The sequence below is a fragment of the Brassica napus genome, chromosome A2, assembly GCF_020379485.1.
Source record: "Brassica napus cultivar Da-Ae chromosome A2, Da-Ae, whole genome shotgun sequence".
NCBI lineage: Eukaryota > Viridiplantae > Streptophyta > Magnoliopsida > Brassicales > Brassicaceae > Brassica > Brassica napus.
The window spans coordinates 14,263,463-14,287,815 of NC_063435.1; the positions used below are offsets into that span (position 1 = coordinate 14,263,463).

Below are 24,353 nucleotides of genomic sequence, written 5' to 3' on the forward strand. Positions count from 1 at the left end.
AGCCTCAATTGCGTCGTCACCTTCCTTTCCACTTCTATCTCTGCCGTTTCTCACCTCTCCAAATCCGAATCGACGAGTAACTTCACCACTAGCTTTTGTAATCAAACCTCCTCACCATTAACTTCTCTAATCAAATCTTGCTTTAACCCATTTAATGGATTCTTTTCGTCTTCTTCTCTGTTTTACTATTTATAAATCTCTTCTCCGATCTCATGCCTCCATCAAAGCTGTTACGATTCTCTCAAATACTCATCCCGATGGAGCCTACCCGTAACTCTTCATCCTCCACCGAACGCACGTCCGGCAAGAAGACCGTCGTCTCCTCTGCGTCTGCTAAGCCAAACGGAAAGTCTATTGTCGTCTCCTCTGCGTCTGCTAAGCCAAACGGAAAGTCTATTGCTTCCTCTGCGACTGCGATGACTCCTAGCGCGCATGCGTCTGTTGGAACCGCCAACCCGATGAACCCTGAAGCTACCACCGGTCTCTCATCCGCTCATCGCGACCAAGTGATGTTGTTCAGGGATGTTTCGCTGGGCCCACAGGAGGCCGAGTTGAGGTTCCGGCTGATTCACTTATGGGAGGCCCGAAATCCAAATACCAAAATTCTCATTGGTCAAGAGATGCTCCTTATCGACGAAGAGGTTTGTTTCCAATTTTTTACTTATTTTGTTTGGTTTTGCACGACTGAGATAGTGTATTAATTAATTAATGATTTGGATTTATCGACAGGGAACTGTTATTCAGGGTTTTGTTCCGGCTGGTCGTGTAGGAACATTTGATCTCTCAGCTGGTTCCGTCTATAAGTTGACCAACTTTTTCGGATCCAGAAGCAAAATTCAGTATCGGGTTGCTGATCATAGCGCCACCGTTTCATTCTCTTGGAATTCTTCTTTGTCGGTCTTTGAGAATCCTCCGGTTCTCTTTCCAGTAGATAGGTTCAGGTTCCACAGCTACGATGAGTTTAGGGCCAACTGTGACTCCAAGGGTGATCTTTATGGTAAGCCATGTTGAACTATTTAGATTACCTTTTATATTTGAGCTACTGATGATGATCTTATAGATACGTTTGTTAAATTATGAGAGTATAATTGATCTTATAGATACGTTTGTTAAATTATGAGAGTATAATTATAGACGGGTTTGTTATATTACTATAGTATAAGATTGATGTATACGGTTTATATTTTGGTATCTCAGACTATGTTGGCCACATGAAGCTGGTGAATGGGCAAACTATCTCTGAACACATGGTTCTTGACGAAGCTGATATAGCAGAGAAACGGCATCTGTGTGTTCATGTTCAGGCACTTGAGTATGTTTCTCCAACCTTAGCCTCTTTCGTTTTGTGTTATTGTTAACAAATATTTTTGTCTTATGTAGCGGACCAGTGATGAAGCTCTATCTATGGGACCAGGCTGCATCCGACTTCTGCCAGAAATTCAAATCGTATGGAGGGACTCCAAGCGTTCTTCTGGTCACCACAGTGAATCCTAAGCATCTTGGAGGTTAGCATTCCACTTTAAAACATCATGTTCCTATTCAGACCTTAGAGAAATTCTATAAAACTACCTTAAGTAAACTTTAATTGTTAGGTGAGCAATCATATAGTATGTTACGGTTAATCACATTCACTCATATGTTATTAACAGGAACCCTTGCTATCACTTCTATGTCCTCATCTCGAGTGTTCATGGATTCCGACGTCCAGCCTAGCAAGGACTATCTCGAATGGTAGGGATTTGTGTATGCAGTTATTATCATTCATCTGTTGATGTGACATTTCGTGCAGCTTATTATTTAACATACTTACGGCTTATTTGCATCAGGTTGAATTCTAACGCAGAAATTGCTAATAGTGTTGCTGCTGAGGTTGTCACTAAGCCGGAGGCAGTGACTCTTGAGGAGCTATTCACCTACATCAAGCAAGAAACTTCAAAGGTACAATATTTTTTTATTTTTTTAATGTTTTTAAATACGTTTGCATGTGCATGGGAACTAATGAGGTTTATTTTAATTTCCACGATGAAGGTCGCTTGGTTTGAATGCACGGCAACAATAGATGATGTTGTCCGGGGTTCTCCTTGGTATTACATTTCTTGCGGTGGATGTAATAGCAAGGCTTTCAAAGGTCATACCTCTATGATTTGCAACAATAAGAAGTGTTGGAAGACTGAGATCACAGGCGTTCCTCAGTAAGTGTTGTGATCATAGTTGAACTATGTTTTATCAGCGCTGATAGCTAATCTTGATTTCTTGTAGGTACCTCACAAAGATATCAGTTTATGATAAGAGTGAGCAAGCAGTTTTTGTCATTCTTGGCGATGCTGGCAAGGAGCTGAGTGGGAAACATGCTGCAGAATTGGTTGCTACTTATTTTGAGGTAATTTCCTACCTGATTATACATCATATACATATTTGTGTTACTGCTGACCATCGCCTATTCATGGATTCCGAAAGGCAGTATTAGTTGACCTAACGTACATATTGCTTGGTTATTAGTCTAATGAAGGAGTTGGAGCTGATCATTGTGTGCCGATCCCGCAAGCTTTACTTGACACGATAGGCCAGACTCGCAAATTCATCGTCAAAGTCTCGGATCACAATTTCTCAGGCAAGACTCAGACCATAACTGTAACGAAGATACTCCCACTGGCAGTTGCACTTCCAGCAACATCCGAGGAACCTGGTGCTTCCAGTGGCTTTGGAAACTCTGCGGGTGATAGGGCTAGAAAAGCAGCTGAGATTCTTGAGGCAGATGAGGCCAAGCGGTGCAAGAGTGGCTGATATAGCTTCAAGCTCTCCTCATACGCAGTGATTGTTTTTGCTGCAGTTCGAGTTATGTTTTATGCTTTCTGAATGACTTTGCGTTTTTTTCATTTCAACTTTCAGACTTTTGTCTTTTATGTTTAAGTTCCTTGAATACAATTTTCATTTTATGGTTTTTACGATCTCTTAAGCCAGTTTACTTATCTTATTTTGAACTTTTTAATAGTTAGTAGGGATTAGCTTAGTTTATAGGTGCTGAGTCGTCTCCTTACTACATTAAGCACATCAGTGGCTTCAGATGCAGAATCAGGATTAGTAACAGGATATGAGGAATGGTTAGGGGCGTGGATCCATAGGCATGAATCTGTATTCACAGTTTGGATACTAATTTTTCATTTCAGAATATTTTAAAGAATCTTTCACATAGCTTTATATAGTCTAAAGCAGACACACAACCCAGACTTATTTTGTTGCATCATAATTAAGCATCTAGATCTCAACAAAAAAATAAGCTTGTGATCACAAAACATGACAAATATGAAGATTATATACTGTTGCGCTCACTTATATGTCCTAAATCAAACAAAAGTACAAACCTGCATTGCATGCCGATCTAATGAAATTGAAGTACGTCTTACATATTTAAAAAAAAATTAAATCTTTTTAATTAGTCATCCGAATATTTATATTTATGGAATATTTATATACATGGAGTGAGGGTTACTGATCTATTCTTTAATAATTATTAAAAATTTAACCATATTATTCAAAAAATTTAATATGATATAAATAAAAAAACAACAATACTTAAACTTTAGTAGTATAGAACAATATACATGTGGACAATATATGAATTAATATTTTTACAATCAGAACATTTTATTTTAAAAATAACTAACTCAAAATTTTCCAGTGCTATATGGAAAAAATAAATGATATAATCCAAAAATTGAATAAATACCTTTAAAGGAATATTGATCATATGAAAATGTGTTAGTATATTTTTCATAACTTTTAGCTAATTATTTTGAAAAAAAACAAAAAAATTAAAAAAAATATGTACAACTATGTACATGTTAGACAGGTTTCTATAAGTCAGTTTTAAACCGATAATGTATTCAAAATTAGTATTACATAAACACATTTCCTATTCCTGGAGGTCAGCAGAAGCCAAAAAAAAAAACCAAAACCAAAAAATCATTATATAAGAGTTCGAACCCAGCTTGAGTGCATATAAGAGGGCTATTCTACCAGTCAAATTAGCAAACAATTAGGTTAGTATTTTACCCCTAATATCGTAACAACACTTACTTTTATAGATTTACAGAGAAATATAGCAATAGACTTTTTATATGCTTATATGTAATTTATATTTATAGGACATCGTAGTCAAAAAAATTATTGACTTATTAGTTTGTTTTTTTTTTTTGTCACATATTGACTTATTAGTTATATATATAATTATATATACATGAGATTGCTCGCAGACTTTTGTTAATAGACATGATTTACATCTAATCACCAGATATCCAATCTCAAACTTATTAAGACTCGAACATTTTTCCGCGCGTAGCGCGGACGAAACCTCTAGTATTTATAATTCTAGCTAAAACTACTTACAAATAAAAACTAGAACATATAGTGTCGCTTTTAATCAAAACTAGAATATAGTATTCTGAAAGTGTCGTTGCATAGATGGTTGGACTTTAATGTGTTTATTAGAGCGCTAACAGTATAGAAAATCATTGAGCGATAAACTATCACTCACACATGTATTTAGTTTCTTCTAATTTCGACAATATAGTGACGTCTTTAGTCAATGATGGAGTATTATTTTGAAAAATGATGTTGCAGAGACGGTTGAATTTTAATGTTTTTATAGCGGCACTAACAATAACTAAAATTATGAAATGACAATCTATTATTCGAATATATATACACATATATATATATATATTATTTTTATATTTTAATTTTGATCATATAGTATGTCACCATTAGTCAAAATAAAAACAGTATTTTTTTAAAATCATGCTGCAAAGAGATTTAGATTTTAATATATTTAGTGCGGCGCTAACAATAAGTAAAATCATTAAATGACAATCTATCATCATGCATATATCGGGTTGCTGGTAATCAGATTAAGAAATACTCTCTCCATTTTTTAATATAAATTATTTTAGAAAAACTTTTTTGTTCTAAATTATATATTGTTTTCGGTTTTCTATTTAACATTTATTAATAACTAATGTTATTTGATTAATGATAACATATCTTCTATATTTCTATTGGTTGAATTGTGGTTAAGTAAATAATTAATGATGTTTTTGTTTAGAAAATATAAAAAATTAATGGTTTTCTTAATTTACGTGCATAGCTGTAAAACGACTTATATTAAAAACGGAGAGAGTATTATTACTCTCGGATTTCACTCATTTTTTGTTAATCTTAATGTGTTTATTGATGCATCAATAATAGGTAATGTCAATAAACAACAATTTCTAAGTGAAATATGTATAAATTTTATTTCAAATTATACAATGCCACCACCTTATAATTTTTAAAAGATATTCTTGCTTAATTTCATATTTCATTCATTTTTAATTAAATTAATTTTTTTTATCACGGGGGGTAACATTAGATAAAATCACTAAAAAATATTTTATCACTCACATAAGTATTACACATTCATTTAATTCAAAAATAACAAATTAATTTTCACTCACTCTTTAGGTGATCTTTAATATATTTATTGACAATAAGCAAAACCATTACAACAAACTTATTACTCTCAAATCATCCAGAGATGTCACTAGTAAACTATTAAGCAAAAGATTAGTACTTATTCATATAATTTGAAGAAAAATATTCGAATTATACAGTACACAATAAGGAAATGTTATTGACCGAAGTAGATAGAAATGACGTTTTTTTTTTTGATCAAAAGATAGAAATGACGTTTAAAAGTGAGTTTTCTAAGGAAATGGGTGGATGCAGAGATAATAACAAGTCCACAAAGTACTGAACTTTGAGTCTTTGACCATGTAGCTTAAAGATGGGAGAAGACAGATTCGAGGATTATGGGGTCGTTAAAAGTAGAAAGAGAATGGTATAATATGAGGGCTTAAAGAGGCCTAATGAGTAGTTAAGAGGTTAATAGATAGAGAGGACAATGCTTAAATTGCAAGTAGTTCCGACACATAAAGTGTGTACTTTCTACCAACATCCTCCAATTAGAGTCTCTAGAATCAATCTCTGTGTTAGTTAGGTGTTTCTCAGCTTTGGATACTTTTGATGAATAGGTTGTTGGTAGAATCCAAGTTATATCGCTTTCCAGTCCTCCCTCTGATCTGATGAAAACCCCAATACAGTTCCTCCTTACATCAATGAGCCCTCCTGATTCTTGCTAATAAATTAAAGATTCTGTCATCGATTTTTAGACTCCTCCTTAAGCTCTTCAGACTCTCCATATAGTTCCTCGGCGACAGTCCTGACCAAGACACAACAGACACAGCTGAGCTACCTACAACTTCCGCATCAAAGGTCTCAACATGAAACATGTCAAATACTGATTTGGTTTCGAACTGAACCATTGTCTTGTGTATGCAAATACACATTGATGTTTCACTGAATAGAGTGGGGCTTTATTTGTTAACAATGCTGAGGCTAACACCATCGGGAGAGATGGAACAAGTGGAAACTACAGCAGCTCAGTTGTGGACATGTCTGAATGCATGCAAGAGGCCATGCTCCCTTCCAATTTGGAAACCAGGGTTCTTAATGAACATTACTCCCGGTTCATCTACTACGCAATGACTTAAGCTTTAAGCCTTTTTTACATGCAGTGGTGTGGGGGAACGTACGTTAGAAAAAGAAGTCCCGCTTCTATGTTTTGCCTACTTCATCACTCCCTTCTCTCTTGATTCTTTTCTAGAAATGGGAAGGTTCATCCCCTTACTTTCATTCACAACATATCAGGCTTCCATGTGCAAGCTGATTGAGTAAGGGGATGGCAATATACTATCAAATGTATTTCTTACTCTTTGTGCTATTTGGACATGTGTTATCTTTCAAATGTAGGCATCTCTTGCTAGTTTACCCATCTGTAGCATTGTTGGTTGGTTCTGTCCGGTAAGATCAACTTTATCACAAAGTGATATTTTTTTATCAAATATATAAATGTGCAAATGATGATGATGATGATGATGATGATGATGATTGTAACAAAGATTCTAAGCAGTTTTTTGTTTTTCTGCAGAAAATACAAGCTTTTAACTGTTGATGTTTAATAAAATAGTAATAGTGACTTCTTCTACCTCTTTGGAATGTCTAAGTTAGAAGACTAGTCTAATTTTAACTCATGTAGGGTCAGAGAGATTTGGAAAGGGGCTTAGAAGTGGAAGAACAACACTGGATGATCTTCCTGACGTCGCTTCGTATGGAGAGGAAAGAAGAGAGTGAAGCGAGAAAGAGCGTTGGGTAGACACGAGCAGAGGAGTTGAAAAGGAGAATGTCTCTGAGAAGACCCCAATAGATCAAGAGCGTGCCAATGAAGGTTAGTCTTCTGGGTTTGAAGATGCTGAGTAAAGCACCTAGCAGACATAAACAGCACCCAGCAAACACCTGCGCAAGAACAAGAAGCAGATTAGTTGGTATATGAACTAAATGAGATTGTGTTGGATGGAGACAGAAAGGTCTAAAGCAAACCTCTAGATGGCGGATATCATCATCGGAGGAGGAGGAGGGTGTATTGAGGTGGTCGAAATGGTAAAAGTGGAACAAGTTGTGGTAGCTTGGGAGTGGAGAGCCACGGAGAAGGGACTTGGCAATGGCACCAGGATAAAGGAGTGTCTTGACAAGTGGTGAAGGAACGAGTTCGCTTTCAACCAACTGAGAGGATATAACCTCCAGTGGTGATTCGCAGGTCTTGTTCCTGCACGCTACTCTGCAAATCCGACCAACACAGATAGAGAGAAAAGATGGTCGCTCAGAAACACAAAGCTCAAATTCAAAATTAGAAAAATGAAACAATAACAAGGTCTTGCTTGCTCTAATCTAATCCAATCCAATATATATATACGAATCTAAAAATCTAATTCTTTCTACCTCGATTTCACCAAGCAAGAACATATTCTCGTTAAATGAAAGAGAAAACGAGAGAGGAATGGTGGTGAGGAAATGTGTTTTACCGGAAGAGAGGAATCTGGAAGACGATGATGAATGCAAACAGAGATGAAGCGACGACGGAGATTGTCGATGCCCATTTCTTCGAAACCGCCATCCTTCGTTTTTTCCCACCCGATAGAATTTTGATATTATATTTTATAGGATTCTTTCTTTGTAGCAGAGGGAAAACTCAGATAAATGATTTAAGAGACTAAATGCGAAATGTTTTTTTTTTTTTTTTTTTGGACAAAAATGCGAAATGTTTTTATTTATGTTACCCCCACGTTTTTCTTGGTCAACTGAAAAGCAAGTTTTCTCTCGTCTTTTCTTATAAAATAATAGTACAATGTTTTTGTATTTGCATTTTGTAAATAATGAATGCATTTGCTGCTTCAAAACCCTTATGGTTAATCCTCCAAGAGAGGTTTAGTCACTGGTGATTTTTTGTCGTATTTTTTTCAGTTTCACGGTTTACTCATAAGCAAGTTAAACGAAAACGACAGAGACTATTAAAAACCTCCAAGGCTTTGATTGCTCATTGATTAAAAAGTTGTTTGTGCTAACCCAAAGCAAATGCCTTGTTCCTTATAATGCATCACTCAAGTTACTTTGAAAGAGAAAATAGATTTTACATTGAGTTTTTTTGGGTATGAGGTTTCATTGTTCCTGTCTTACAATTATACAAATAAGAAAAAGACTATGTAAGCTTACACTCTTTTTGTTCACAAACCAATACCGTGTGATTAATCTGTGACACCACCCAAGCTTCTATTAAGATCAATCAACCTGTCAGCTCCTCCATTTGCCCCTGTTTTCCCAAACCATTCACAGTTCAGTTTTCTCCAAGAAACAGCTTCTCTACATTAACAAAACTCCAAAAGGACTCTTTATATTATAACTTGACATACAAAACTCCATTTAATCAACGACCAAAGAAACCAGTAGAATGGTTTGCCAATATCTACTAAACTCAAGGGAAATGCGACGAGGGTCATTTCTTCCTAAATCACAAAATGTACACTTACACTCACATTTATCTATTTAAATCAGTCTAAACCCTACGCTTCCCTATTTGCATTTCTATCCAGTTTTTTTCTAAAACAAATCCTTTAGTTACCATTCCGCCAGCTATGATTTATCTTTAGCAGTAGTCATAGTCAACGTTTTGGCGAATTTCGATTGCTTACAGTATTTTAACCTTCTTGTCATTACACAAGACGGAAAGAGAGGGAACAATAAAGAAAAAAGAAACTGACCCGAGCAATGTAGGGTTCTGCATCAGTTCGTTTGAGGAAATGCATAGAGTGACGTGCGAAATTTGTTGTCTTGTCACTCATCACAATTCCATCGTCGATATCTCCCACAACTCTGACCTTAATGTACGGATCCTTTGGAGGCACCATATCCTTCAAGCCAACAGCAAATACAACAGAATAATTGATTACTCTCGTGTTGTAGTAGTACAGCACAGCCCACCAAGTAAACAAAAAATTTCAAAATTCTTTGAGGGTGGAAAGAGTGCTTGCTTACGACATTCAAATCGATTCCTGCTTTCCCCATGTAGGATTTGATAGCAGCGGAATGGTTCTTGAAGTACTCCTTCTCGAGTGTGGTGAGCTTCTCTTGGATCTCAGGTGGGAGTTCAAGTCCTACTCTCCACCCCAAATCACGCACAATGTCGGCTCTATTGTGCCTGAACACAGCGGCACCAATATCATTCGTTACAAACTGTGAGGAGAGTCTCTGGAACTTGTCAAGTGAAATATGACTTACACATAGGCCATGAGGCAGCGCTTGTTGCGGATCAAAGAAAGGTGATGAACGAGTGCTCCATAGTAGTCAGCGTTTCTATTGTTCTGAACATCCAACCCTTCTTGTTCCATTTTCCTGGTAAGTGGGAAACATGTACAACCTCAAGACTTTGTTGGGCATCGATTTTTTGTACAAAGAGAGGGAGATACCTCATGAGAGACTGGATGAGACGTTGATTCTGCCTGCTTTCTTCGATTGTCTCATCAAAGAGCTTGCTCTGACAGAATGACCAAATAATAATAATAAGTAGTGACTTTTACCATTCATTGCATCCTATAGCTTCCACATTTCACAAGATAAACTAATATTTTGAAATCAAACTGAAAATGGCTGAGTGAGCATAGAAAATGGGGGAGGGCTTACATTGAAAGGTTTGAGCTGACCCTTCTCTCCACTCGCAAAATCCTTAACCAGCTGATACCCTTTTCTCCCGTACATGTTGAATTCGTCTTTGTGTTTTAATTTCTGAGGGCAAACATCTATTCAGGCAATTCATCAAACATCTGGCGTGCTTTCAAACAAAACCCAACAAAAAGAAAAAAACGAAAACCCCAGAGCTATAAAATAATTTATATTTATGTATATGTTTTATATGTGCGAATCGAATCTAGCCGGTTGAAATGGTTCCGTCATATCGCCGATTTAAACGGATAAACGAAAAAAAAAAAAGAGGATTTAAAAGCATTATGGATCAAAGACATACCCACTATATCATTCCGGGTGAATCTGCAACGGAACAGCTCTCGCGGCGGCGGTCGGTCAATTCCAGAATTAACAAAATATAATCTAATCAATTACTATAATTCTCTTCTTTTATTTTAAAAGGGTTGTGGGAATTTTTGGCGGGGTGGTTCAAAAGGTTTTGAGATTTAGCGCCACTTTTTTCTATTTGCGTGTGTATATGTATGTATGGGTGTGTGTGTGTTGGATTTTTAAAGCGATTTGTAACTTCTCTTCTGAAGATAAGGCGTGACTGATGCTGTGGTTACCACTTGTGAGTCGATCTCTCTAACAATACTCGTAGGCTGACATATTTCACACGCAAATAATAATATTTTTCTCCAAATCAATAGAAAATGACACAATCAAGAGACTAGGAACATGATTAATGGAAAAAATCTTAATTAGATTCTTGATAAATATTTAACTAATAAATTTAAGTTAAGAACTCTTGTTAAGAAAATATTAGTTTGAGTGTTCCAATGGTATAACTAAATTAAGAGTTTTTTTAATTATAAAACATTATTTTATAATAAATAAAATTTATTTATTTTATAAAACATAGTTTTCGTTCAAAAAAAAAAATAAAACATAGTTAAAATAACATTTTAAATATCTAATCTATTAAAATAGAGTCCTATTTGAAATTCCTGTGGCATGTTTTTTTTGGACCTATTGAAAATGTTGTGACTAAATATAAAATCACTTCATATACCATTATACTTATTAAATAAACAATTAATTTATTCTAGCTTAATAATCGGTTATGTCAAATGACTCAACAGATTTAAATGTTCTTTATCGGATCTAACCTGTTATATTTTCTCAATTATTTGTTCTAACCTATTATATTTTCTCTAGGTGTCACATGAATCTAAAAACTCATTTTTTACACGTACATATTCCAAACGTTTAGCAACATAATTTACATTAACATTATACGGTTATGTCAATATGTTACTAAATATGACTACATAGTTATGCATGTGCTTATAATTAACTTAATCTTTTCATGTCTAAATAGTAGATTGTAAGTCGACTAAACAGATGACATTCTTTTTTGACTTTTATATGAGTCGTACCATAATTTTTGAAACTCATATTTATGCAGTGTTTGATGTCAAACCATTTTCTATACCGTAAACCCTGATTCTTATACTAAAAATCATAAATTAATCTATTTTATGGTATTTTATAAATTAGATTTGACCAAGAATTGTGTTAGATCCATAACAACTTTTGTAAATCAATGAACCTCTTTATGGTACATTATAAATCAAATATATAATGTATTTTGATCCCTAACAACTTTTACACAATTTCACCAACTTATGGTATCTGATATTCATTTTCAAACATCTTTGAATTGATAACTAGATACAATATCTTTAGGTATGATTTCACATGAATTAAGTTATGATATTAATAACATATAATTAATTATAAACTTTACCAATTTTAAAAATCAATAAATATCAAATATATCAGCCGAGATTAAAGGCAAGAAAATAGACCCGAGAAGTGGTTCCACAATTAAATTTGAGCAATGTTCGGTATATCCGACGCTATTTGCTTTCTCAAAATTGGTAACAACTAGATTTTTTAAATATTTAATATACTGCCGTGGAAAAAAGAAACTATTTTTATAGATAGTGTTCATCGACACTACTTTTGCAAAATCGTACCCATAAAATATCTTCTATGGCCTAAAAAGAAATCTTCTATCATAAACCTTTACTTTTTAAAAGAATAACATTTTTAAAAAGAGATGACGTGTGCAAGTCAAAATAATTAAAAATAAGCAAAAATATAATTTATTATATATTATCGATAAAAAATAAATAAATAGTAAATTATGTTCATAAATTAACAACTGTGTCAGTTTGCGGGTTAATGATGGGTTTCGAGTATTTTTACCAGATTTTATCAGTTTTTAGCTAATGAAGTTTTCAAAAAAATTTAAATAGATTTCTACATGTCACTAGATTTAGTGATTTACTGGTTCGATTGCAGATCCGGCTTAAATACAAAAACACTATATTTAAACTATTTGGTATAATATAAAGTCTTGCAAAACTAAAAAACTTATATTTAATATATTTAGGAAAAAAATTAAAATTAAAATATTTACATCTCACTATTTTACGAAACATCACGATAGTAAAGTTTCAAATTATGTTCTATCTAATCAAAACAAATAAGTTTATATATTTTTTATAGAAATTATCAACAAAAAATATATCCGCGCTTTGTAAGCGCGGATCAAAAACCTAGTCTTATATATTAAAACAGAATTCACAACCTTGATTCATGTGTGATTTTAAAAAAATGGACTTAGTGGACCATCACTAGAAATCAGTTATCATTTATTCATTTATTACTACTAATATGGCTTATTATATCATTCTCTAAATTTCTGTTTACACGCCTACAATTTCGGTTTGGTTTACAAACCAATATTTGCTTCCTTAATTATTGTAATTGTAAATCATTATCAAACCAATGCATCAACGTTTTTGCTCAACCGTAAATATAAATCATTAACAAACAGTCCTTAGACTAAAACATTAACGTATAGTTCTAGAATTGTAAATGTGAGTTGTTTGTTATTTAAAAAATGAATTAGAACCTCTGTTATATTTACTTACACGTTATATAATATATGATCAAGTGATGATCCACCTCTTACACATCCCCTTGAAGCATCTCACTTGTAAAGAAACATTAAACCGGCGGTTTTAATTTTCAACTTCTTACACATTATATACATAGATGATCACATATTCATCGCACAGATGCGGTAAATAATACAAAATACTTATTATACTAAATATTTATATAAAAATAAATGAAAACAAAAACCTTGCGTGGGTCGAGATGTAGATCTTTCTCTGATTATGGTCGTTTCACACTGATCCCGTAAATAAAACAAATAATTATATGAGTAATATTTTTGAATATGACAATAAAACATTATTTTACTAATCTATATATATATATATAATTACGATTTTAATAATGAAATAATAATCCAAAAATATATATATAGAAGAAGATACAAATGCATGTGAAATTTTAAAACAATTTATTCGATAAAAAATATACTATATAATTATCATGTTTTAAAAATTGATAGACATATATATATATATATTATAATATATACCTATTTAGAATCAAAAACAAAATGTTTATATAAAAAAACGAAAACAAAAACCCGCGCGGTTGCGCGGATCGAGATCTAGTAGATTTTAAAATAAAAACGTAAAAACATAGATTAGTAAAATAAACGATAATCATTTCAAAGAAGCATCCAAGCTCAGTTGTTATTTTAACTACGTTTAAAATTTACGCCATATATATTCAACCAAATCAAATTTCAGTTGATACACTTGTCTATCACGAGTTTTAGTTCGAACACCCATTATATTGGCGGGATTTGTAGGGATATATGTAGAATAAGTAAGATCCACATGTGAACTTCCGTTACGTTCTCCTTGTTGGAAATCTGAAACATCAAATTGAGTCTATCCATCTCGTTCGTCTTCTACTATCATATTATGGAATATGACACATGTCTTCACAATCTTTCCAATTTTGATTTTATTCCAAAAAAGCATTGGATTTTTAACTATGACAAATCAAGCTTGCAAGACTTCAAAAGCACTCTCCACATCTTTTCGTTCCTTGTGGAATTGGAATAGATTGGATAAAAGTTGCTCATTTCAGATAAATATCATCAGTGAAATAGTAAGCTAAATGATGCTCTCTTCCATTGACAGAGAAATTCACCTGAGGAGCTTGACCTTTTATGATGTCATAAGAAATAAGTGAGCGATCAAGAACATTGATATCATTTAAAGTACATAGAAGTCCAAATAACACATGACATATCGAGAATCATATGAAGCTACTGCCTCTAAAACGATTGTGGATTTTCTCGAACTACGTGAATATACCTCTTTCCAAGCGGTGGGACAACTCTTCCACACCCAATGCATACAATATGCTTCCTACCATCCCGGAAATCCACTATGCTTTGCCATATCAAGTAGACGTTGAAGATCATACGGTGTTGGTATTCTTAGGTACTCATCGCCGAACAAATATGTTATTCCTTCCACAAAATTTTCCAAACATGACCGAGTAGTAGTTGCACCGAGTTGAAGGTATTCGTCAACTGTATCAGCCGCAATACCATATGCCAAGACATGAATAGCTGTTGTACACTTTTGAAATGTAGAGAGACCAAACCTTCCATGAACATCTTTCTTTTGTTGAAAGAATTGAACTTCATTGGAGATTCGATCAATAATATGCATGAACAATGACTTGTTCATTCTAAATTGTCGTCGAAATAAATTTGCAGGGTATGTTAGAGTTTCACTAAAATAATAATTCCATAAACGTATATAGCCTTCTTCACAATATTTTCCGATAAAAACTCATTTTTTTCTTCGCCTTCCTTTCATCTTCTTGATCACCATAATTAATGAACAGATTCTCGAACGCTTGATCAAAATATTGATCAAAATACTGATCAAAATTTTCATCAATTGATCCCTCAAAACTGTTATGGAAAGAAGATACCATATATGTGTGAAAATTGTTTTAGATTTTGATGAAAGAAATGAATATAAGGAAAAACATGAGAAGGAGAATGAAAAACATAGAAAGGAGAAGATATAATATTTATAAAATTTGTGTTATCTAATTTATGGAAAGACAAACAGTATGTGATACAACACTACAACTTTAAGAATATAAAGTTTACAAACTTTACAAACGTGACTGATGACACACATGATGTATGACCTGACCACAAGAGTACAAAATAAAATTCCAAACCTGCTTTACTTTTTCATTCTTTCAAGACCTTTAAATACAATAACTCCATGACATAACCAAAACAAGAAACACAGACTTAAAATACAGCAAACAATAAATTTAAGCTGAAATACAACAAACAACAAACAAACACATATATTAAGCAACACGAACCCGACACCTAAAACAAAGAAACTTAAACAGATGACTCATCTTCTTCTTAGACTTAAACTTAAGTAATTAGAGAACAAGTCATTAATGAGCTTTTTCTTTAGGCTTCTTCATATTCAGATAGCGGTTCTTTTTTTTTTTGCAATTAGCATATCAAGTAGACCCATCTTCGACAACATTTTTTTCATATCCAAATCATGCTGTTTAATGGACTACATACTCTGAAACACAGACAACGCCTTCCCCTCTACCATCATCTTCTTGCCACGTCCTTTTGCTGCCTTAGCACCAGGAGACGATTGGTTCCTTGATCAGCTTCAGCAGTCTTAGTTTCATTTACGTGAGAGTTTGATGATTGTGCACCGTCCTCACAGTTCCTCCTTTTAGAGCTTCCATCGGTTTTAGAACTAGAAAAGTCACACTATTTCTTGTCATTGTGCAGCTCATTCAAAGCATGTTCAAAGTTAAAGTTTTTATTATGGTTGTTGAGAAATATTCCATGAGCTAGTTGGAGAACATCATTCTTATTTTGACCTCTACTTTTCTCTCTAGTTGCAGCTTCATACGATCCACAAAACTTGCAGACAAGGTCATTGATCTTGTGCCAATGCTGCTTACAGCGACTTGGCTCTTTGTGTTCAGAACATGCAACCTTCGGACTTTCCATAAAGTAGACAGCAATTCTTTTCTAGAAAGCAACAAATTTTTGCTCATTCCCTACAACATGATATTTGCTCGTGTTTAACCACTAGCTGATGAGCAATACATCATTTGTTGGCGTGCATTTCCTTCGTTCTCTACGCTCTGCACGAGTGTCTTCACCAAAGTTTGATCTTCAATACCTTAAGTGCCAAATATATGAACATGTGAGGAAGATAGTTCGACACTATCTTGTACTAAACCAAATATATTATCTTATTGACTATTAAGAAGTTCAACAAAATTTGACGTGTGCCTATATGGATTAGAATCCATCTGAATATGTCAAAGAAGAGAGAAAGAGAAGAACAATGTTTATCACGGGATAAAAAAGAGAGGAATGAATGTGTTTAATAGATGGAAGAGAAGAACAATGTTGAAAAGACGAGAAAAAAGGGAATGTGTTTAATAGATGGAAGAGAAGATGAACCAACCAAATCGACTTGACATATATCTAACACATTCATCACAACCAACCAAATCAACTTGACAAATATGTAACACATTCATCACACTACACCATCGATTTATATCTAACCATAACATTTATGTATTACCTAACACAACCATAATCTAACACTAACCAAAATATTTATTACCGACGATTCAATTCAGACCAGGATCAAAATCAATTCATTTCAGACAAGAATCAAAATCAACATCAATTTGAACATAATCAAAAGCACTAAGAAATATAAACAATGTTTTTTTAAACTTTAATCAATTGAATAGATCGAAGAGAAATGTTTTATCTGTATTGCAATTGTAGTCCTTTTTTTTTACGAACATTTCTCATGTCTCATGATCCATCCATCTTAAGACACAAAGACATAAACAAATAAAAAAGAATCACATGATTTATATATTAAATTGAGAAGTACGAGACAAAAACCAACACAAGAGAATCGAGTTCTACAAACGAGATATGCTTCATACAAACGAGATGAAAATATCTATCAATTGAAAAGCAGATCTTCCTTAAACAAGAGCAAATCATCTCAAATTGATCAAAACTGTTCTTGATTCTCAAGAATCAAGATCATGACACCAAGCCACCCAACGAGAAGCTACTAAACCAATAAGAACATGAATTAATAGACATGATGATCAATGAATGGAAATTTATCCATTGAGTCAAACGTTAAAGGAAAGGATCAAAAGAGTGTGAAAGCTCTCCATCAACATATCGTTATCAGAAACACAAATTTCATAAAGAACCGAGAAGATCGATGTTGCTGGGGAAAATCAAACCTTGAGTTTGCAAAGAAGATCGATTGTCTCTGCAGAGAATTTATGATGTTTTTCAATGAAACTTACATCTGCAATTGAAGAACTCATAATTAATTGAGAAAACTTGCGACCTAAACAAGAAATAGTACAATCTAAGACATGCATAACTAAGGGATTCAAACATAAAAACAAAATAACGTAGTTTTACCTTTCGATTCGACTGAATAGCAGCAAACGATTTTCTTCGTCTAGGAGAGCCACCGACGATTTTCTTCGTCGAGTTAAACCTGATTTTTTTTCTCAAATTCTTTTAGCCAATATACTATCAATGCGTGTCTTATAAAAAGCGTATCATTTATCCCTTATTTAGATACGTTCAGGTCCGGCCCTGTGTTTAAAATTCATGAAGTATGGGCTTCGGGCACCAAATATTATGAGGGATTCTGGAGCGCCAATAACAGTAATATCTCGTTGGTGTAGTGGCTAGAGAGCTTACATCTCGCGTAAAGATGTTGGGTTCGATGCTAACAAAGGGCATGTTTATTGTAAAATTGCTTTAGGCTTGTGAGGCTCGTCTCAGAAGTAAATAGGGCCCTGAGCTAGAAAAAAAATTGGGACCTTTTTGAAGAGAAAAAAAAAATTGGAACCCTTTCCCTAAAGAAAAAATATCATTTAAAAATATTTTGGATTCTAATTTGGGCTACATTTTCTCTTTTAAAAGTGTAATGAACCCTATGCAAATGCACTTCCAGCACATAGCACATGCACATGCCGGACCTGAGGCTTGTTATTATTTTGAACCGGCACTGGATACATTCTTTTAGTTAAAAACTATTTTTTTTAGTTCATAATTACACTAAAACACCTTCTTGAAAAACTGTGTTAATCATGGTCTAATGACACAGCAATATTCGGTGTTCAATCAAATCTTCAGTTACGGATAAGGTGCCTTGTAAAATAAAGAAATTAAAGCCACTTTGTTCGCATGCATAAAATTAAATCAATCTTTTGTCCACAACTGTTTCTAGATTTAAAAGGCGATTTGAAAGCTTTGGCAGTGTAGATCTGCGGTGTAGCTCTAATGTTGGTGATTACAAAGTAGACATGGCCACACAAAATATGTTACCCATATGAAAAAGCGGCACATGAGCGAGTGGTTACTGTCCACAATATGCAAAAATAACTGGCTGGTCCAACCCAAGCCATACAACAAGATATTGTCAAAAATAACAAAAATGCACACTCTTCAAAGTTTTTATTTTTAAAACCTCTTAACGATATATTATCAGCTTTACAATTTCTGTGATTAATGATTTTTAATCTCCAATAATCAGTCATCTGCCGGTATTTGTTGTTTCAACATAATCAAACACAGCGTCGATGGATTTCTGTAAGAAATAAAGAACAACTTAATCCATGTTTTACACCCAAAAAAAAAAAACTTAATCCATGTTATTTTACCAAAAAAGAAAAACTTAATCCATTTTGCTGAAATTATGCGATGACCAATTCAAATGAAATTTTGATTTGGCAGATAAATGGATAAAGCTTTACGTTAAAATAGATTTTAATTTTCTACACCTAACCACACAAAATCTACTCCCATAATTATCCGTTGCTTTGACCGAGTTTTATCTCCCGTTTAACTACGTAGCTAAGATAATATTTGGTCATTTTTTTTTTTTTCCATCTGTATTTTATTAAACAGGCAAAAGCCATAAAAACCATACAAAGGCCCAATCCCTATAAGCCCAAAAACAAACGGGCCAAAGAAAACGAAAAACACAAGGCCTACAGCCCACCTACGCGAGACGAAAAGAAGACCACGTGTCATCACCTCAACAACAAGGGATACACGCGTCACACGAGAACACACCTCCACCGATCGCGGCCCGACCGCGAAGAAACTACCGGCGAGGACGAAAAACGACCACGAGGTTCGCCGGAACACACCGGAAACAGAACCACACCACCAGATACAACCGAGACCTTGACCAGATCCACCGAAACCACCTCCAACGACAGTATTGGAACTGGATTCAGTTTCTCAAATGAACGCGTCGGAGAGAATCAATCGACCGGAGTCGAGATCTCATCCAAGCTCAGGCCCCCCCCACCATGACGAAACCTTCACACACCTCGAGCACTCCCCGAGGAAACCAAACGACCAACCAATCTTGCGATACTTTAGCCGGCAATCACCACCGAAGACGAACAGAACGGCTCAAGAAAGAGCTCGTAACGCCATCAATGTTTCAACGCCGGATACAAACGCTGGATGGTTCCACCGAAGAAAGCGCGAACCACCAGAAGCACAGCCAGCTACACGCCATCGAGGAGACAGCCGTATACCGGAATCGATAAACACAACTCATGGAGGGAACCACCGCGACTCTCGATCTCAAAGTCTCAGAGAGAAAAGAGAGAGAGTCTACCATTCCCTATCCATCACACTCGTGTCTAAAAGATAGCCGACTAAAAGATATAAATGGTAGGAAGGGAGATAACTTATTTTAAATATTTGGGATAAGGGATATGAAGAAATGAATCAAGTCTGAAACACAGTGATCAACCACTTTTAGCAAACATCCAAAAAACCAGACAGAGAGAGAACCTCAGACAACAAAGAAAGACGGAGGAAAAGGAGGAACAGTTACCGCCATCCATGGCGGGTCTTCAGAGATCCAACATCTCCTTCCGCCGACAGGGCTCCTCTGGCATAGTCTGGGACGACCGTCTCATCGCCGAGCTTAACAAACAGGCCAACGAGCACAAAGGCGAAACTGACGAACAGGATGGTCAGGAGGACCAGACAGCCAGACCCACCTCCGGAGGCGGAGTCAAGCCGATAAGAACCGAAGGGGACATCGAGAGGAGTCGTTCAAACGGCGGAGGAGCTAACCGCCATCATAGAAACACCGGAAGAGTGTCTCCGGCGGTGGATCCTCCGTCGCCGAGACTGTCGGCGTTTGGATGTTGCTCTGCTTTCGGGAAGAAACCGGTTAAACAGAGGAAAAGGCCACCGAAACGCAGATCCAGGTAGGAAGTTAATTACCCAGAGGCAGAGGATCAAAAGCGAGTAACGTCAAGAAGACAGACACACAAAGAAAAGAACATAAATACATATTACATACTAGGAGTGTTAATGAATACCACTCATATCTTTTTCATCTTTGTTTGTGCTTCTTCTTCTGCTTCTTTTAATTTAAACTTGTTTTGGACTCAGCCGATGTTTATATCTCCTTGGTTTACTTCAGATTCCCCCTACCTTGGGAGGGCGTTTTACCTATTTTGGTTCTTGAGAAAAATCAAAATTACAAAATAAAACAAGCAATTAAGATCACCTCCGCCTTGCTGATGAAGCATGTAACAAATTGTTACTAACAATCTCAACAAAAACTGCAGAATTCAGCTGTTAAGAGAATCTCATTTGTTAATGTGCGGGGAACTTCAGTAACAAAACAAGCATTTAAGATCTCTTGTAACAATACTCGCAATTGATCATGAAACATCAAACGATCACAGTCCCTCTGCTGGGAAGCTTTATGGTTCCTGACTTCGAAATTCGGGTCAAGCATGCCCTCCTTATTGTCTCTCAGATGACAAACGCTTCCTGGAACAGTCCGTTCAGTCTGGGATCACATCTGTATCATACATTTGAAGTCATGTTTTCATATTCATTATGTAATAATTAAACTCTGATCATCTCCCCAGCAACTGTAATAAATTCAGGAAACATTTTGTAACGGCCTCACAACACATGTAATATTGATTGGCTTTTGAGCTTTTTCTTTTTTGGTTGCGGGTCAGAACGGCCTTTTGAGCCCTGAACGTGCTAACTCTTGGGTTAGTGTAACCCTTTTGATGTTATAAGACACCTAACTATCATCAATGCAAATATAGACATTAAAAACAGGCCCATAAGAACAAGTCAACCTTAAAAAAGAGAAGGGTCATAGGACTAGGAGCAGCGAAAATGACAGTCAACTAGTCAAGAATGATGCCTTTCGGTGACTTATCTCCCCCACCTCCTAGTGTTCTAAAGCTTGTAGCCTTTGAATAATCTAATCAAGCTGTTAGGTCAGATTTTATTGTATGCCATTCCTTTTCTCCAAAGAGAACCTTAGATTTTATGCTTAATTTCCTATTTTAATATAGAAACATATTATAGAGTATATGATCTAGTTGGATTGGATTATATTACTAGAAAGGGAAGGCATAATTTGCATGATTTTCTTTTAACTAGTTGCTGATATATGTTTAGTTTTGTTACTGGCTTAGATTTAAGTGGATAAGTGATGAAAGGATATGATATGATTGTTACTTATCTAAACGTCAAACTAAACATTCGATCTCTTATTAAATTATTCCTTACAAAAATTCCAAGTTGTTTCCGTAGGGATTAAAAAGACTCAGGTGAAGGGATAACAAATAATCCTATAAATACACCCCCAAATCATCACTCACTCACCATATTATCCAAAACATCAGAGTACCCACACATAAACAAACATAAAGGACAGGAAGATGAATTCTGTACAACAACTTCCTGTGCAGTTACGTAATGTTACCAACTCCAAGAAGGTTATTACAGAGAAGAGAAGGTCGGTGACAATTCCTTCAAACGGCAATAATCCAGAGAGCAGGCCAACGATTCATGATCACGACGTGGACAAATGCGCAGAAGCTTTCATCCAAAACTTCAGGAGACAGCTTCTTCTTCAGGGCGATGATTGATATATAACTTATGTACATATAAAAGGAGATCATGTCTCATGTGTGATTATTCCATAACATATCTAAACTTGACCTAGCTAGATCTGCATGCTTCCAATGTTTCAATTGTGCTATAAGTAACATCTCTTCATTTTCATAAATGTTACCAAGCAAACAACTATCAAGAGAGAGTTTGGTTTTCTCAACTAAATAGCAGAGAGAGAGAGAGGCTAGAGTGAAGCAAGTGGTCATTTTCCTGGCTAATGAATCACATCAATCTCAACAAAGAGTCTTATTACACGCAAATATTAACACACAAGGGAGAGAGACTAGAGGAAAGCAAATGATCATTTCCCGGCTAAAAGAATCACATCAACCTCATAGTCTTATTTATTACACGCAAATATTAACATGCAAATGAAAGAGACAAATTAAAATGTTATACGCAAGTTATTAACAAATCATTGAGCTAGGAGGGAGATGACAAGAGTCTAGGGGTGGATCTGAGGTGGCTGGACCAGTTGGTGGATGTTGACACGAGAGCATGAACGAGCCATCTCTCCTGCAAGAGGCACAACGGGGAGGCTGTCGCAGTTGCAAATCTCAATCATGAAGCCATCAGGATCGTGGAAGAAGAGCTGGTCGACTTGGATGCCACCTTCTTCCACCACTGCTCTCACATACTCTATTCCCATTTCCTTGAGCTTTTCTCTACCGCCCCCATGCTCTCACACTGCATTCACCAACACACACAAATTAAGTTCTTCCATCAAACTGAAATAAATCGGCTCTGGTAACCCTTCTCTATTTGTGTGTCTTTTACTTTTATGTCAAGTAAACTAATATGGTGTCAGATTTCACCTATCCTCCTTCATAAATACAAACTGAATGTCTACACATGAAGAAAACAAGGAAAAATGATATAAAAAGACACAAAAAGGGTGGGGTACCTGGAAAGAAATGTGATTATCCTTGGGATTGATCTCAGTTTTCTTGAGTAGTTTCTCAGGCTCTGTAGATTGCAGAAGATGAATCCCAACTCCGTGACCAAACAACCTACTCACACATACACAAATATTCAAAAGAGAAAATTTGAAAGTAATTTTAAAAGAAATATTGAAAGTAATATAAACATGTACCATGCGCCATCGAAATCAAAAGAGCCAGGTCTCCGGATCGGGAGGAAACCTAAAACGTGTTGGTAAAAGTTCATAGACTCCTCCACGGATCGACATAGAAGCGATATGTGGTTCAACGACTTGAGATGGAGAGGGTTTCCCGTATTTTCTTTCATTTTCTTTCCCGGACAAGCAAAAAAAAGAAACAAGAACGATCCAAAAGGCAAAACAGAACAGAAGAGTTTCTTTCTCTCGAAGATACGTATGAACAAAAACCACCGTTGGAAAATTTAAATCCGGAAAATATGGACTTTGCAGTTAATAGATAGACGAAGGGAGGAATGATCGATTATAACAAAGAGATTGATGTATATTGTACACGTGTGTGTATGTAATATGTGTCGTGATCGAGTAACCACGAACTTCTCTATCATTATCCTTCCTCGACATATCATCATCGTCATGTGTTTAACTTACCACTGAGATTATAGTACTATAACGCATCCATATGATGTCATTCAACTTTGGACCCACAACTCCTCAAATTACTCTTTATCACAAACACGTATCAAGTTTTACAAAGCCCCCGTCCTGTGAGTTTCACACAATTGCCGTTACCAAAAAACATTGTTTGCTTTCTCATTTGGTGGTCTCAAAAGTTTTATGTATTTATTTCATAATACAAAGAATATTGTTTGATCAAACAAAACAACGACTGTGAATCTTGAATCTTCTAAAGAAAACAAGTATATTCTTCTTTTGTTTATTCCTATACTGTAGCAGGAAAGTCTCTGCTGTTGTTGATACGGAACCCCACCTTTTCTTTTGGCCAGAAGATGATTTTTCCACGGCTAACTCAATACTTAAGCCACGCGTGTGTGGCATCACCAGAGTCACCTACTCTCCAGCACATGGCAAAAGACTGTTCACAAATTTGCCAATGCCATATTGCTCTCGACCTGAAATCAAAGAGAACATAACATCTTGTAAACAACTAAATCTGTACAAGCAAAACTTTGATACTGAAGACATCCATGACTTACTCAGCATCATTGGAGTTTTTCCAATTTATCCTGAGAGAGAGAGGGCATGGAGAAAATATATTTGGAATCGTCAGTCAAGAAAGAT

The 24,353-nt window shown here is 35.3% G+C and overlaps 4 protein-coding genes and 1 pseudogene across 6 annotated transcripts; 2 read left to right on the forward strand and 3 right to left on the reverse strand.

The window, feature by feature from the left end:
- The first annotated feature begins 257 nt into the window (after positions 1-257).
- Positions 258-2,784, forward strand: LOC125584279. Its single transcript, XM_048752525.1, has 9 exons — positions 258-641; positions 730-997; positions 1,198-1,312; positions 1,381-1,505; positions 1,650-1,731; positions 1,827-1,938; positions 2,029-2,192; positions 2,260-2,380; positions 2,500-2,784. The coding sequence occupies exons 1-9, from the start codon at positions 258-260 to the stop codon at positions 2,782-2,784; spliced, it is 1,656 nt and encodes a 551-aa protein (XP_048608482.1).
- A 4,172-nt stretch (positions 2,785-6,956) lies between these two features.
- On the reverse strand, positions 6,957-8,296 carry LOC106418703. The gene is made up of 3 exons (XM_013859461.3): positions 7,956-8,296; positions 7,474-7,711; positions 6,957-7,389 (listed from the first exon to the last, which is right to left on the reverse strand). The coding sequence occupies exons 1-3, from the start codon at positions 8,045-8,047 to the stop codon at positions 7,135-7,137; spliced, it is 585 nt and encodes a 194-aa protein (XP_013714915.2). The 5' UTR covers positions 8,048-8,296; the 3' UTR covers positions 6,957-7,134.
- A 224-nt stretch (positions 8,297-8,520) lies between these two features.
- Positions 8,521-10,738, reverse strand: LOC106390512 (probable DNA replication complex GINS protein PSF1). Of its 3 annotated transcripts, none has more exons than XM_022701222.2 (7): positions 10,448-10,738; positions 10,108-10,209; positions 9,894-9,961; positions 9,706-9,819; positions 9,463-9,625; positions 9,189-9,338; positions 8,521-8,740 (listed from the first exon to the last, which is right to left on the reverse strand). In XM_022701222.2, the coding sequence occupies exons 2-7, from the start codon at positions 10,180-10,182 to the stop codon at positions 8,714-8,716; spliced, it is 597 nt and encodes a 198-aa protein (XP_022556943.2). In that variant the 5' UTR covers positions 10,183-10,209; positions 10,448-10,738; the 3' UTR covers positions 8,521-8,713. The 3 variants fall into 3 exon arrangements, with proteins under 3 accessions (XP_022556943.2, XP_022556941.2, XP_013686459.1); XM_022701220.2 differs by having other exon boundaries at positions 10,108-10,255; XM_013831005.3 differs by having other exon boundaries at positions 10,108-10,223; positions 10,448-10,737.
- Positions 10,739-19,843: 9,105 nt separating this feature from the next.
- Positions 19,844-20,680, forward strand: LOC106418695 (MAPK kinase substrate protein At1g80180). The gene has a single exon (XM_013859450.3). The coding sequence runs from the start codon at positions 20,057-20,059 to the stop codon at positions 20,432-20,434; it is 378 nt and encodes a 125-aa protein (XP_013714904.2). The 5' UTR covers positions 19,844-20,056; the 3' UTR covers positions 20,435-20,680.
- Positions 20,681-22,464: 1,784 nt separating this feature from the next.
- Positions 22,465-23,502, reverse strand: LOC125586197 (annotated as a pseudogene).
- Positions 23,503-24,353: the final 851 nt, after the last annotated feature.

Coding starts and splice junctions, on each gene's coding strand:
- LOC125584279 (XM_048752525.1), top strand. CDS start 258: ATGGAGCCTACCCGTAACTCTTCATCCTCCACCGAACGCACGTCCGGC. Junction 1,732..1,826: donor AGCAAGGACTATCTCGAATG/GTAGGGATTTGT, acceptor TATTTGCATCAG/GTTGAATTCTAACGCAGAAA. Junction 1,939..2,028: donor TCAAGCAAGAAACTTCAAAG/GTACAATATTTT, acceptor TCCACGATGAAG/GTCGCTTGGTTTGAATGCAC.
- LOC106418703 (XM_013859461.3), bottom strand. CDS start 8,047: ATGGCGGTTTCGAAGAAATGGGCATCGACAATCTCCGTCGTCGCTTCA. Junction 7,712..7,955: donor TTCCAGATTCCTCTCTTCCG/GTAAAACACATT, acceptor TCGGATTTGCAG/AGTAGCGTGCAGGAACAAGA. Junction 7,390..7,473: donor ATGATATCCGCCATCTAGAG/GTTTGCTTTAGA, acceptor GTTCTTGCGCAG/GTGTTTGCTGGGTGCTGTTT.
- LOC106390512 (XM_022701222.2), bottom strand. CDS start 10,182: ATGTACGGGAGAAAAGGGTATCAGCTGGTTAAGGATTTTGCGAGTGGA. Junction 9,626..9,705: donor CGCTGCCTCATGGCCTATGT/GTAAGTCATATT, acceptor CGCTGTGTTCAG/GCACAATAGAGCCGACATTG. Junction 9,339..9,462: donor CAGGAATCGATTTGAATGTC/GTAAGCAAGCAC, acceptor GTTGGCTTGAAG/GATATGGTGCCTCCAAAGGA.
- LOC106418695 (XM_013859450.3), top strand. CDS start 20,057: ATGGCGGGTCTTCAGAGATCCAACATCTCCTTCCGCCGACAGGGCTCC.